The following is a 15,862-nucleotide window of genomic DNA, read 5'->3' on the forward strand; positions in this document are numbered from 1 at the left end:
CAACCCCCAAAAGGCCCAGATTTTAAAGGAAAATGTTCTTTATTTTGATACCATCATCACCCACAGGAAGAGAGAAATTGAGCAAAAACGGATCGAGTCCATCGTTAAGTTGCCCCTTCCCCACAATGTCACTGCACTCCGGTCATTTCTAGGTTTGGTAGGATATTGCAGAAGTCACATAGATGGTTTTGCCACTAAAGCAGCCCCACTCTCAGAGCTCCTTAAAAAGAACGCCCCATGGGAATGGCTTCCGCAGCACACAGAAGCCATTGATGATTTAAAACGTGGTCCTAGCCACAGCCCCGTTTTACAGGTTCCAGACCCAGACTTGCCCTATGCCATAGAAGTAGCAACCACCGACCAATCCCTATCAGCAGGGCTCCTGCAAGAACGACTTGATCACTTAGGACCCGTAGCCTATGCTTCAAGGGTATTAGACCCTGTAGAGCAAGGATTCTCAGCCTGCGAACGGCACTAGCTTGCAGTCTTTTGGGCAGTACAGTACTTTGCGTACATCGCAGAACTCAACCCAGTAACGATTGCCCTCATGGACAAACATAGCAAAGGGGCCACCGCTAATATTTTGACCCAACAGCTATTTACACGCTGGGGTCTCCCCCGCAGCATTGAGTCCAAGACGAAGGTTCCCACTTCACCGACAGAGTCATGCAAAATGTTTCAACAATTTTTGGGATCAGGCAGAAATTCCAGATAGCATCTCACCCCCAATCCAGTGGCACTGTCGAGAGAATGAATCGAACTTTAAAAGTGATTATTAGGAAGATGGTGCAACAGGACAATACCACATGGGACACAGTCCTCCCACTTGCTCTCATGTTTATTAGGAATACCATTTCCAGTTCCACAGGTTTCGCCCCCCACACTCTCATGACCGGATGGCCCATGAAGGGTATTGACTATTTATTAGACCTCGATTTGGCAAACCCTACAGTAACTGCCCTCACCCACGAAAAAGCAGTCCAACAGGTTACAGACAACATTAAAGCGGCAGAACTCGCTGCGGCTGTCCGATTAGGCACTAGAAGGAAGCAGAGTAAAGCTCGCTTTGACAAAACCGTCCACCACATAGAGTACACAGTCAGTCAGCAAGTAATGATTTCCCTTTACAACCCCAGTTCTTTCCTCTCCCCCAAATTTGCAGGACCCTACTCCATTTCCAACAAAGTGAGCCCCGCCATGTACAAGATAACATTCCCCAACAGTAAAACTGGTTGGTTCCACATCAACCAACTCAAACGTCTACGGATCCCAATGTAGCTACTCCCACCACATGTCTCTGGCAATAGGAGATGATTACGCCCCACCCATCGACAACCTAGTCCAACCCCTATGCCAACCTGCCTCCCGCCATTTCGGCATTGATTCCTTGTCCACGGCCACAGACCCGAACTTGTCTCCGCCCACAGGTACAGACTTTCACCTTCAACTTAACTCCGACGACAACGAGAGCCTCCCGGATTTCATTACCAGCCCTGAACACTGGTGCGATCTCTCTGCCCCCAGTCACCCCAGCCCCTGGAACCACGACTTAGATATCTTTGACCCCCTATACGCCCTCCCCCAGCCACCGCCACAGCCACTGCCCCACCATAGTAACTTGCCGTCCACTCCCACCGCCCCTACGCTGCACGACAAACAAGCCCCCCTTTGGCACCGCGACAACTCTTGCAGACTAGTAAGGCATGATGATTCGGATTATCCAACGGCCCACGCAGCTAAGACACAGAAACGGCAGACACGAGTCTGGCAACCGGGAGATGGTGATGATTCAGATACTGACTCTCGTTTCGGTAATGCCTTTACAACACTGTTTGGTACAGAACCCTGAGGTGACCAGATGATGTGAAAGAGGCACCGCCTTAAGTATTAAGGTGTCCAAAGTTCTGATGAAGCCTGCCTGCCTTTTCTTTCTTCCTTTTTATACTACATGGTTTTAATTCATGTCGCCCGACACACAATTACACTTCTGATTCGAGGGTACAATGTCAGTTAAAGGCACAAGTTTGTCAAGGAACAGATCACTGTTCTCCCAGTCTTTGTGACAGGTTTCCATAAAACTACAAACTCTTACCGTCCACCCAGGTCGTCCAGGTAGGGAGTAACGGCACTAATGCCTGCCCTACCTGGGGACCCCAAATTCATCCAGTCAGTTAAGCTCGGATAGTGGAGTAACGGCAGTAACCCACCCTACCCAGGGATTCCACCCATTCTTATCCCGCAGCGGCTCACACACACCTCATGTTCCCTTCACTTCATACGCTCTGGAATGGTTCTCTACACTCTGCACCATCTTTGACAGGCCTGAGTTTCACCTTCTCTACTCTCCCTTTGGTTGTCGTTTAAACAATGCATTTTGCCACGTTCCATACGCTCACCTCTTCTTTCCTTTATCTTCCGTGACCCCCTGGTCGCTCCCCACCTGCTGTTTACACATATGACACAATTGGTTGCTGTACACGCTGCTACACTTGAACTACCTCTGAACCCTGGGACAAAACTCTATAAAACTGGCCGCCCTGAAATTCGGCTGGTTAAGATAAGCCTCAACCACCACTAGCTGCAAGTAAAGAAAAGACTGGTCGAAGAAATTGTCCGCCCACTCCAAGCATCGTCACCCAGCTGCGAGAGTCTCTGTCCTTAAAACATTTTGCATTTCTTGCCTCTCCAAAGTGATATTTCAAACAACTAAAATGAGGGACTCGCACATGGTGACAATCATAACGGGTTATTGGAGTAAGGAGAGAAAGACTAATAAAACAAGATATTAACCAAAGATAATAACAGATACAATGCTTGCACCCCCAGGATTATCCGGAAAACAGAAAACACAGGATGAAGCAAGGACTGCTGACATGCATTTGGAACATCGCTGGACTTCTGCAACTGCACGCGTAACAGACTTTTGTTACAAATCCCACACCAGCCCCGAACACTACCACACAACAGGCCACCACCAGCCCGGACACTACACCACACATAAAGACAGACAGCGAAACCCCCACTTGGTGCGAAAACATTGCCAAATGGAACCCCCTTTCAAACATAGTAGAGGCCCTTCTAGTAATTGCAATAATCTGCAGTGTCATTCAGACACTCCGACTCCGTAAATGGCGGGCAAAATCCTCCTGCAGCACGATATATACAGTCCCATCCCCTTTCTTTGGGAGTCAACAAAATTAAACGCATTTACTAATCGCTGCTAAGAATAATCCATGTACCTCTTAACTTTATGAGGATTAAGTAGAAATGTGATGCTGCTGTTTTTAATTTTGTACTGTATATAAGTTCTTTGATATTCACCAGTAGCATGAGAGTAGCTTAGCTAGTGTTAGCTGGAGATCAACTGTGTGGATAAATTAAATGTTTTATAGTGACCTAAATTATAGTGACCATTCAAGATGAATTAATTTATGAAAGTATTAATGAAATATTAGGTAAATGTCCCAAACCATAAGATAGAGTAGAGTAGAACCTTGCCTTGACCTAACGTGACCAGGCCACCAAGGATGAACAGGGATCAATGGTGTGATCCACCATGCTTCATGTTCAGGATCAAGAGGACGGAATGTAGCCATCTAAGATGGCCACCTGCAAAGGGCCATGGGCATTATGGCCAACCCAGGACTCAGACAGATACAGAGCCTATGTGTATCTGAAACACAGGTAATCAGACCTGATCAACCACCCTCCCCCCTCGTTTGCATTTTAATGACCCACTTTCCCAGGACAATAGAACTCCAATCAAGCAACTGGTACAGCCACAGACTGATCAGCGCAACTCCCTTTACTGAGAAAGCCCAACTGCCAAGGTCAATGACCGCTAAGGACCCATCCAGCTACCAAGGCACCCGCCCCTTTATTGGCCGAAATCGAAGACAGTGAACAGAGCCCTGTTGAACTATTGGGTCCAAGGTTAAGGACCGCCCCAAAGAGTGCAAAATCCCTGAGGGATAAAAGAGAACACAGCCATGTGTTCTGTCTCTTTTGGATCCGACATGTGCCAGCCCAATTGCAGCAGGAACAGCCAGCCAAGTTCAAGATCAACGATCGCTATCTGACGGATGAGCCCAGCAGAGACAGAGCCACTTTCTTCGAACCAGCCAAGTGAAATCCAGATAAAGGCCTTATCCATTTGCACAGTGTCAGTCGCCCTGAAGTTAAGTATAGGTTATTGTAGCTGATAGGTGTAGTTTAACTCATAGTAGATATTGTGTTTGCTTGTCGAGATAACTCTTGTGTATGTAAATAAACCATCTCTTGAACGAACTAACTGGTTGTGTGGTCATTTGATCGATATAAGGAAAGGATTGTGGGTCACCAACATTATTAATAGAGCAACACCCTCCAGGATGCTCAGGGGAACAGGACATCCCTCCTGGCCTTCACCATGTCTAGAGCCTCCCCAGGTCCACATTGCCGAATCTTGGGGCCGGTCTCCTGGGTGCCATTGTTGTGAGCTGACTGGGTTTGGCTGAGAAAATGCACCTTAAGTGCTGTTCGACCTTGTTAGCGGGGGGGGGGGGGGGGGGCTGGTGAGCGCAGTCCTGGCGAATCAGCTGGTGAGTTTTGATTTGCGATGGGAAGCCTGTGAGGCCTTGTTAAGGGGGCCAATTACCATTGAATTGCTTTGCCGGCCTCGCTGGACTGAGCGCCAAGAAGCTCTCGCCAATTCCCGCTCGCTGGCACACTTTGAATTTTTTGGGGAGAATAGCGCCCAAGTTGTCAATTAGTAATCAGTTTGGTAGTGGTCAAATAATCATCAATGGTGAACATACAAGCGAAATTGACCCCATGTCAACAAAAGATGTTGTTGAAGGGCAGCATGTAGCAACCGAGGAGGACACGAATGAAGCTTTGGGGTGTGGTTAAAAAGTTTTAGCCAGTTTTATATCAGCTTGAGCTCAACATCACTCGTCCATTTTGCAAGTGGACTTCACAGCTCTATGAAATGATGAATATGTTTACTTGTCAACAGCCAGTTAAATGATAGAATGAGCCGTGGAGCCATGACAGATATCTCATTCCGTGTTCTGAATACTGTCATCTTGTACCTGCCAAAACGTACATTCCCCTAATAAAACAGGAAATGCTGGGAATACTGAGTAGGTGAGACAGCATCTGTGGCGAGAGAAAAAGTTAATGTTTCCAGTTCAATGACCTTTCATCAGAACCCTTCAAATGCTGCCAGGCCTGCTGAGTATTTCCAGCATTTTTGTTTTTATTTCATATTTTCAGAATCGGCAGTATTCTGCTTTTATATGTGTACATTCCCCAATCTTTTTGGAAGATGGACTGCAAAACATTCCAGTGAGATGGGGCCGATCTTGGACCCACAACCTAGGTTATTTGGACATGAACATAGTTTTCATTGCATTATTTTCTGATTTTTCTGTTATGGAATTTAATACATAATGAATAGATCTTCATGATTATGCTTTAATAAGCTTTCTCAATGTTTCTGATGATATCTATTGATGTTTTTCTTGTAGGTAATTGTAGGTTTCATGTATAGTGGCATGTATATGCAATTATGAATAATTGCTTGAAAAAATTGTGGATAGTAGTCACAACATTAAAGATGCCTTTTATAGCAACTTTCTGTTTATATACATTGATATTATTTTCACTCTGTTTTGCTTCCTATCAAAGGAATCCCTCTGACTAAGAGTTATCTGATCTGTCTTAACTTATTGATTCCAGCAATGCAGTTCATGCTTTAGCCTATAGGAGGCACCACTATGTATCTGGTAAATAAATCACAGCTACGATTATTTTTTTAATCTTTCGCTCTAATTTGTTACTTTGGCTGGGAACAGCTATATTGCCGATTGCTATAGAGGGAATACAGTGGATGTCAACTCAGCTGATACCAGGGTTGGAGGGACTGTCCTTTGAGGAGAGATTGGTTTGACTGGGCATGTATTCCTGAGAGTTTACAAGGATGGAAAAAGATCTGATTGAAACTGTTCACAGTAGCACAGCGGTTAGTATTGTTGCTTCACAGCGCCAGGGACCCGGGTTCAATTCCCGGTTTGGGTCACTGTCTGTGCGGAGTCTGCATGGTCTCCCCATGTCTGTATGTGTTTCCTCTGGCCGCTTTGATTTCCTCCCATGAGCCCTGAAAGCCATGCTTGTTAGGTGAATTGGAGATTTTAAATTCTCCCTCAAAGTATCCGAACAGGCACCGGAGTGTAGCGACTCGGGATTTTCAGTCACCTCATTGCAATGTTAATGTAAGCGTACTTGTGGCACTAATAAAGATTATTATTATGATCCCAGTTGACGTTATAACTGGATAGCAAAGAAAAACATTTATCAAACACAAAAAAGTTGTGTTATAACATAATTCGGCTTTATTCCCCTTTATCTTACACACAATTACACACAGGATTTAGGATTAACACAAGTTACAAAGTACACCTTAATCTGTAGTGGTCTCATTAACACAAATTCCCTTTGAAGCAGACAAGATGACTGTGGTCAAATACACGCACTTCACTCTGTACCCAAGTCTGGATTTCTCCTCCGAATTCCCCCAGATGATTATCACATGTGAGTTTCCAAATTTCACTCCCAAAAACACGCTTTAAAATATTCTTTCATTATAAAGCTATCGTTTAGCGGTTTGCATTCCGAAATCCAGACCAGGTTTTCCAAATGATACTTCAAAACAAAGCTTCCACTCCACTTTTAACAGTGATACCAATCCAGGATTTCACACTGACCCCTTTAGGATTTCTTTGTCTTGACTGCTGTGCAGACTGTTCACAATTGCTTTTAACTCTCAATTGCCAGACTGCATTAAAATTACACCAAACATTTCATCGACTTCTGAAGTTTGCAGTCCCACTTTAAATCTTGATAGTGTCATTGTCTCTTTAACTCAGAACACTTTTGTTTATTCTTGCTTAAATTCTTTTTCACAATACCTCAGTCTCTGTTCACTAAACGCCATATTTCTTCAGCCATGATCATATTGAATAACAGAGCAAGTTTGAAGGACTGAATGGCCTACTCCTGCACCTGGTTTCTATGGGTGCGACTTAAAGGCCTCATCATACCCGACTCAGTGTCGGGACAAGGACATTGAATCTCGCGAAAGGGCTCTCACAAGATTTGCAACGCTCGAAACACCTTGTGAAAGGATCGCAAGATGTTGCAATCTGGATTGTCGGCCTCACTGGGCATGTGATTCATTTTAATATGCATTCACGGGATTTTCCCGATGCCCTTATCTGGGAGGCCTCGCCAGGGCACCGTTTAGTACTGGTTTCCACAAACGTGGGCCAGTCGTAATGGCATCTGTGGGGGAGAGGTCTCCCAGGCCATTAGAGACCCCTGGGTGGTTGGAGACAGGGCAAGGTGGCAACCAGGCACTGGCAGTGCCAACCTGGCATGCTGGCAGTGCCATGCCAACACTTCCAGTATGCCCAGTTGGTACTACCAGGATAGCAGAGGAACTGCCAGGGTGGCAGTGCCAGGGTGCCCGAGTGCCAAGAAATTAGGCCCGGGGAAGGCCTTGCCAGCTGGAGGGGAGGTGAGGGGATGTTTGCCAGTGGTGATATCATATTGGGGCAAATTTAACATTTTTTAATATTAGGTAGGTGATGGGGAGAGGGCTTACTCTGCCTACTTGTCACAAGTAGAGTGAGGCCAAAACCATTTCTGAGTTTAGGCATCATTTGCACAGATTGGTCTCTTGTGTTCAGGAAATCCAAAGGCTCTGTAACCACGCAATGCCAGATGTAAACTGTTAAATCTTAAAATGATACTGCAGGCATGTGTGGTTGGGAGGAGAGCACTGTGGAGCCACGAGTAGCACAAAAATACGCAGAAATGTGTTAGCAGCTGGACTTTGAATGTCCTCTGTTGTCCTTTTGGACTTTGAATGTCCTCTACTGGCCCACATTTGTGGAAGCCAGTACTAAACTGGCGAGTTCTCCCCTTGATTAATGGTTAAGACGCTTAACGGGCAGATAATCCACTGGCTCTGCACACTCTATTGATTGGAACTGACAATTTCATAGAGGCTTCTGCAACCACCATAAGTGTTGCATAAAAAATATTGTTCGGAGATTCCAAGCTGATCTGAGCCTCTATTCTTTAGTCAGGTCGGTTCCTACCTATTTCAGGCAGTACAACTGGCTGTCTGATTGCAGATTCATCTGAAATTGCAGCAGGTGGGCACCGTGTGGCTAACAGGCGGATGGGCAATTTAATGACTCCACCTGGTGGATCGCCAGTGGCATTGCTCACAATTTAAAAGATACGGGGTCAACTTTGGGCAACGTAGCTTACTGACCGAGTGAAAAATCAGCCTGTGCGTGCTGGGGACAATTAGGTTGGAGATATTTTGAGGCCAAGGCTTCTGGAGGCCCATTCTGGAGGCCCGCTCACAGCTCAATGGATTCAGCCCACCCCTAACCACCACCCACTCATCTGGCTCAACAGTTGCTGAACTGGCGGGAAGGTAAATCTGGGTGGCGGGGATCCCGATTACAGAGAAGGGCAGCTGAGGGCAAAAGCAGCCTTGATGATATGTGGGGTAACATGGGTGGAACACTCCAGGCCTCACAAAAATAGTTAAAACTTACCTTTGGAGGTTCTAAATGACTCTTTCACTTATTATAAAATTTAAAGTAGCCAAGTCTTTTCTTTCTAATTAAGGGCAATTTAGCATTGCCTATCCACCTACCCTGCACATCTTTGGGTTGTGGGGGTGAGACCCACAGACACGGGGTGAATGTGAAAACTCCACACAGACAGTGACCCGGGGCCGAGATCGAACCCAGGTCATCAGCGGCAAGAGGCAGCAATGCTAACCGCTGCGCCACCGTGTCGCCCATATATGACTCTATCACGAGTGAGGTGCCTGAGCAGTTCTATCCTAAAATGGCACCTCTTAGGGATATGCTAAGTCCCGGCTTTGTGTTTTAAACAGAGCCTACTACCTAAACTGGCTGTCCATTGATGAGCCCCTCTGAAAGAGGAGATGGGTTGTTTTTGTGGCAGGAATGGGGCGGTATGTCAGCTGACCTCACTTTTCACCTGTTGCCACCTCAATTAATGCCTATTGTGAAAGGATTAAACTGAGTCCATGCTATATTGGAATAATGCAGTGCAGGATATATCATTTTGCAGTAAAAGAACCTAACACACTTCCCCAATGCAATTGGCATAAGGTTTACACAACAACACAAATAAATCAAATGTAGAACCCAGTCAGGATGCAGACATGCTTCCCTTCTACCCTCCAGTTGGACAGAGCAATTTTCCTTCCTCTGAGAAGTTTCTGCTGGCTGAATGGAAATCAGTTTTAAGAATTGATTGCAAAAGTAATTGTAAAAGATCCATTTGTCAAAAATGATAAACATTGCAACAGTATCTATTTCTACCTGGAAAACTATATATAGGCATTCTGCCCATTCAGCATCTCATTGTCTCACTCGACTGTCTTATATTTTTTCCATCCATGCAATTAATTTCAGGCTGCAGTGTTAGATTTTCCAATGGAAATTTCAGTTGGAAATATATTAACCAAAAGAGGTGTATCAAACTCAGCCAAACATAGAAAGACCTTCCTTGTTAGGGGAGAAAACCAGCTATTGTGTGACGCGGGTGCAAAATTACTATTCTCACTGAAGAGAAAGTGATTTCCATTTTCCTCATTAGAGGGGAATGAAATTCTGATCAATGTTTTAAACCTAATTCCCTCAGGTTTGAATTTTTTAGCACACCAGCAAGTTATGTGCACATAGCATTTTCACAGTGGCTCAGCAGCATCAGGGACTTGGGTTCAATTCCGGCCTTGGGTGACTGTCTGTGTGGAATTTGTATATTCTCCCTGTGTCTGCGTGGGTTTCCTCCGGGTGCTCTGGTTTCCTCCCACAGTCCAAAGATGTACAGGTTAGGTGGATTGGCCATGGTAAATTGCCCTTTAATTTCCAAAAGATTAGATGCGGTTGCGGGGATAGGGTGGAGGCGTGTGCTTAGATAGGGTGCTCTTTCAGAGGGTTGATGCAGACTCGATGGGCCGAATGGCCTCCTTCTGCACTGTATGGATTCTATGATTCCATCTGCAAATGTCTCAGTTAGGAGAGGAGTTCTGAGGGAAAGTTCCATTCATGCTGGGTCTATTATCATTAGTAGTTTATTATTTTTCATTGATTCTTTTGTGGGATGTTGTCACGTTCACTTGGCCAGCATTTCTGGCCCAACCCTAATTGCACTTGAGAAGGTGGTGGTGAGCCAACGTTTTGAACCTTTGCAGTTAACTAAGTTTAGATACACCCACAATGCCGTTTGGAAGGGAGTTGCAGGATTTTGACCTAGCTACAGTAAAGGAATGAATATACAGTTCCAAGTCAGGATGGTGTGTGGCTTGGAGGGTAACTTGCAGGTCGTGGTGTTTCCATGCATCTGCTGCACTTGTCCTTCTTCGACCTAGAATCTAGGTGATACAGGTCAAGGATTTGGAAGGTGCTGTGCAAGGATGCTTGAGAAGTTGCGGCAGTGATTTTGTAGATGCTACACTCTGCTGCCACTGTACATCAGTGTTTGGAGAAAATAAATGTTGAATATGGTGGACGGGGTGAAATCAAGCGATCTGCTTTGTCCTGGATGACATCAAGCTTCATGAGTGTTTTTTGAGCTGCAGTCATCCAGGCAATTAGAGAGTGTTTCATCACAATTCTGACTTGTGCCTCAGAGATGGTGCACAAGCTTTGGGGAGCCAGCAAGATCAATTGCTCATGACAGAATTCCCAGCCTCTGACCACTCCTGGAGCCATAGTATTTACTAGTCACAGTACAGCGAATCCAGTGTTAAGTTTCTGGTCAATGGCAACCCTCAGGATGTTGATAGTGGGACATTCAGCAATAGTAATACCATTGAATGTCATGGGGAGATGGTTAGATTCTTTCTTGTTGGAGATGGCCATTGCCAGGTACTTATGTAGCAGAAATGTTACTTGCCACTTACCAGCCCAAGTTATCTTCCAGATATATTTAAACTTTTACTTTGAGCATTTCCAATCACCAGGCATGAACAGGCTGGGTTAGTGCTTAAGGAAGATGGGCAGGTGCAGGATGGGGGGTTTGATAGAGCAAATTTATGTGCAAATCCATGTTTTATTTTTTTTCTGAATTATTATTAGTTATTTAATTTCAGTGGAGAACTGACAACAACACTCGAGGGTATTTTAAATTCATTTTCAGAAATATAAGAATATATTTCCGTTGGTGGACTATCAACAGGTCCTGGGAAGAATAGGCATGGTTCTGCCCCATTCAATCCTGAAAGGACTTGGAATCCATAGGTCTTTCTTTTTATCAGAAGGTGACAAATGGTCACATAGCTTAGGTATCAAGCCTGGGACAAGGCAAGTAGTGATGCCTTCATTGACTACCATAGCCTGAATGTGGATTGAATTCACACTGTTGGCAATGTTCTGGGCCACACTTTAGCAATCTATTTTGTGCCTTCCCTTCCAGATATGTATCAGGCATGTAGTTATATAGATGTATTGAATGATTGATTCCTAACCTTTCACATTTGATGATTTTTGTGGTTAGATGGCAGTGATCAGTTCCTCTGAATCTAACTCCTGAAATTGTTTGGTCTTTCTATCCCGTTATCTCTCAGTTAAATGAAAGTAACCCAAGCCCACCATGCCAAACCCCAAAGAAAACAGCAAAATTGAACAGGAAAGCTGATAATTGACTCAGTGAGTTTTCATACCCTGTATTAGATGGCTGGAAGTTGGCAATAACTGACTATTGCCTGCTTCCGTAGGTTGGTAATGAATCTGGGAAATGAACTGAAATCTGCCTGGTGTTTCCGGAGGGTGGGGGTGGGGGGGGGGGGGGGGGGGGGGTGGGGGGGGGGGGGGGGGGGGGGGGGGGGGGGGTAACCTTCAAGCAACACATAAAATGGAAGGGCATAGTAGTAGCCACTTGTTTTATTTTATATTTATTTATTTTTAATTTAGAGTACTCAATTATTTCTTTCCCAATTGCGGGGCAATTTAGTGTGGCCAATCCACCTACCCTGCACATGTTTGGGTTGTGGGGGCGAGACCTACGCAGACACGGGGAGAATGTGCAATCTCCACATGGACAGTGACCCGGGGCCGGGATCGAACCCGGTCCACGCGGCTGTGAGGCAGCAGTGCTAACCACTGTGCCACCATGCCACCCGCGCAGCCACCTGTTTTATAGCCTGTCCAATATACCATTCCATGAGTTCAGTGGAAAAGATAATCAGGCATGTTGGATAGTGGAAAGTGTAACTAGAAACCCCTCCAACAGCACCAGTTTTTTTGACCTCACCAAAGTTAAATGTTGCTCATGTTGTATGACTGTTGGAATACATCTCAGCAAATACATATGGCAATTAACAAATCCTTTAGAGTTAAATCTATAGCTTTTTATCCATTACAGCGGCTTCTTTGGCCAACCGGTTATTTTGCCTGCCAAACAATATTAACAACTTTCCACTACATCAACAAAGAAAAGAGATCCGGACACACTGCTGCGATGCCAAAAATATGCAACATCACAGACTGACTTATGTACACATAAGACATCAGAGAAAAAAAATCAATTTGCCACTGATAATCCACTGACATGGTTTGAGTACTGATCCCAGATTACAGCACCAGGCTCCAATGTGCGTATGGCATCACACATCAAAGAAAAGACTCATTGTTAGATGCAACACAACATGGGCACCAAGCATTCTAGCTCAGCAGAGAAATAATACTAAGAGGACTGTCCAGTCGCTTCCTGTGGAGTATTTGTTGGTCAGTTAATTGTAGACTGGCTCTGACAACAGGAGTGAGGATTCTATGCTCCAGATTCTTATCCAAACTCTAGGATAAAGAAGAAGTGAAGCAACGGAACAGAACACAAAATGGTAGGGGGAAGTATGTTTGTGTGCATGTATGTATGTGTACATAAAGACGAATTATGAAGAGATTTTAGATTGAAGCGGTTAGTTTATGTTTTACTGCGATAGAGCTAAGTTACGATTCATTTGAAAAATTGTCAAACCCTTCCCAACATGTATGCACTCACAAATGGTTCTAACGGTAGAAAGATCTATCCAACTGTTGTGTTCATGCACAGCTTTAATGGCTATGTGTTGTGATGTAATTCCCAAGACGTCAGATAACATTCGATCAAATTCTCCCCCAGAGTTCACTAAAGGAGTCATTTGCGCACTTTGGAAATCTCACCTACTGGTTGCTCATGCATGGGGCACATACCCTGCAGTCTTTTCCTGCATATGAGGCTCCCCACTGAGGCTGGAGCATTATCCGGAGTGAGCTGTGGTGTCAGCTTTGTACCTTTTAGTATTACAGTCAGCAATGTGTTCGGATAACTAAGTGATTCACTTAGACCTCTTTTTTAAAATAATATTCAGGATAAACAATGGTACTTATTACAGAAGTAAATCTACAAATTGTGTGGGCGGAATTCACCGTTTGAGAGACTAGGTGCTGAGCCGGGACTGAATGGCAGGTGTTCCGGGGTCCCAATGGAGGTGCGACTGCTGTAGCCATTCAGGACATGCAAATTGGCCAGAACCCGCGCCACGTGGAGCTAGTGCAATTCCAATGCATGCGGGTATGTGATTCGCTGGTGTTGGGAATGGCACTCACGAACCTGACAAGCTGCAGCTGCATATTAGCACTCCACTCCCCTCACACTCTCATTCCAGCAAAGAAATGCTGCCCCGGAGAGCAGCCCCGAGATTCACGATCCAGAGTTTGAGATATTGTTGGATGCCGTGGAGGCACGGTGGGACACCCTGTTCCCCGTGGTGGGAAGGGGGCTGCAAACCGCCGATGTCAACCGGGCCTGGTGGAGGCAGCAGAGGCCATGTCGCTATGGGCTCCACTGCAAGGACCGGAGAACATTGCAGCAGGAAGCTGCATGACCTCCTCAGGAGGGCCCAGGTGAGTTACCAGCTCTGTGCCCCTGGCACCATCCCCATCCCAACTCCCCACATCCATCACCCACCGCCCCCATGCCATGCGACCCCACCAGGTGAACCAGTAGGCAGTGCTGGGTGAGGATGGGAAACCCAGAGGCCAACCAGTGCATGTTACCAGGTCCACATCCCCAGCATCACCCCTGTCCCACACCCACTTCCCCCTCCTGGAGGGAGACCGAACCCCACCTGCCTGAGCACCACATGCCAACCACCTATATCACCTGCCGTGGCCAGGTGGTATGGGTGGTAGGCATGGCTGTCCTGCAGGAGAGTCCTCTCCCAAACTAACATCCGCAGCATTGAGGGGCTAATCGCTCACAATTGGGTGCCGTGAGCAGGACAAGGTGTTCATTTACTAATTGCCAGACTCTCGAGGCAACTGCTCCACCTGGAATTCGGTCACAACAGGAGACTCCCAGGAAAATAGTGTAGACGCTTCAAGGATGTCCTCAGGTCATCCTTGAAGAGGCCAAATGTCCTCATTGAGTCATGGGAGTCCTGGTTTGTGTCTGACCAAAATAGTGAAGGTTAATTTGGGAAGGCACCGAACACATCAAAAGACTATACTGGGAACATGCAGAAGTGAAGTTGAGATATCAGAGGAAGTGCACAAACCTCCAAACGACTCATCTACCAAACCTTCCAAACACTATATGTTCTGCATGTGGCAGAGTCTGCAGATCTCATATTGGACGCATCAACCATCTCAGAACCCATTGAACAAGGACGGAAGCAAATATTTCTCAATCACAAGAAGAAAATAGTTAACTTAGGCTGTGGGTGTCCAATACTGCAATAGTTGTCAGGATGTAGTTGACTATCAGTATTAGAATTATGGTTACTTTATCATGCTAATGTTTATGCTCAGTCATTTGTGAATTATGTTGTTTATACTTGAGAGCTATCGACATTTTCATGCTGACAAAATGTGCAAGTCTGCCATTTTTACACCTAATTTTTGAAAAAGAAACTTTTTTCTCTTAACCAGTCTGATTAAGAGAATGGTTAAGGAACAACACCGAGCCCAATTCAGGAAGTAAATATTGAAATATTTAATGTAAAATCATGCACAGAAAGTTAAAAGTAAAAGATGTGATTAAGAGCAAGATGAAAGAGATGCAAAGAACTGGCAAAGAATTACATGTTTTTATTTCTTTAAATCTCCAACAATAATTAAAGTCTGAAAGGATGAGAATGTCCACTTTCAAAATCTAAATTTCAGTGCTGGAGAATTGGAATGGAAAAGCCCTAACTTTTTCTGGCTTGTTTATTGAGCTTGTCAAGAGTAAAAGAACAATTTCACATTATTCCCTGTTTTTCAATGCTGTATATCTGTGCGAGATACATGTACAGCAAAGCTTCTGGAAGAGCAAGACATCTAAGATGCAAATTCTTGATTTATGTGTTTAACTGCACTTGTCTCATTGCCAGAAGTTACTGTCCAATTTACTGTCTAATATCAGTGAGCTTTGATAGCGAATTTAATCACAAAGTCCGGGCTAATAGGCTGTTGAATATGTTTAAAACCTGTTCTTGTCATGATTGGTGGCCACGGAGGATCCAAATGTAAAGAAAACATATGGCCGTGCCATATTTCAGGATCACCCTGCCGGCGGAATGCTCCGTTACACCGGACGGTCAATGAGGTTTCCCATTGTGGGGCTGCCCCACGCCATTGGGAAACCCCCGGGCTGCCGTCAAAACAGAGCATCCCACCAGCTGAGAAACCAGTCCCTGGTTTATTGCAAAGTAAGCTAGGAACACAGAACACTTCAGGTCCCAGCCAGGACTACACATGCTCGTCTCTGATCTGGACCGGCTTTTATGCAAGAGTCCACTTAC

The 15,862-nt window shown here is 45.2% G+C and overlaps 1 protein-coding gene across 4 annotated transcripts in view; it reads left to right on the forward strand.

Annotated features, from left to right (window-relative positions):
• The window catches only part of LOC119953003 (leucine-rich repeat and immunoglobulin-like domain-containing nogo receptor-interacting protein 3), a 214,998-nt gene that overhangs the window by 14,207 nt on the left and 184,929 nt on the right, over nucleotides 1-15,862 (forward strand). The window contains exon 2 of one of the 4 annotated variants that reach the window (XR_005457934.1): nucleotides 2,827-3,567. The exons of 1 other annotated variant lie outside the window; for it this stretch is intronic. Coding sequence is in view for 2 of the 3 variants with exons in the window: in XM_038776754.1 (XP_038632682.1) it covers nucleotides 13,752-13,982 (231 nt within the window). In the remaining variant the exon portion in view is untranslated. Of the gene's footprint in view, nucleotides 1-2,826; nucleotides 3,568-12,673; nucleotides 12,938-13,568; nucleotides 13,983-15,862 lie in introns of those variants that run through there. 2 more of the 4 variants (XM_038776755.1, XM_038776754.1) reach the window with 2 other exon arrangements.

Source organism: Scyliorhinus canicula, chromosome 18 (genome assembly GCF_902713615.1).
Source record: "Scyliorhinus canicula chromosome 18, sScyCan1.1, whole genome shotgun sequence".
Lineage (NCBI taxonomy): Eukaryota > Metazoa > Chordata > Chondrichthyes > Carcharhiniformes > Scyliorhinidae > Scyliorhinus > Scyliorhinus canicula.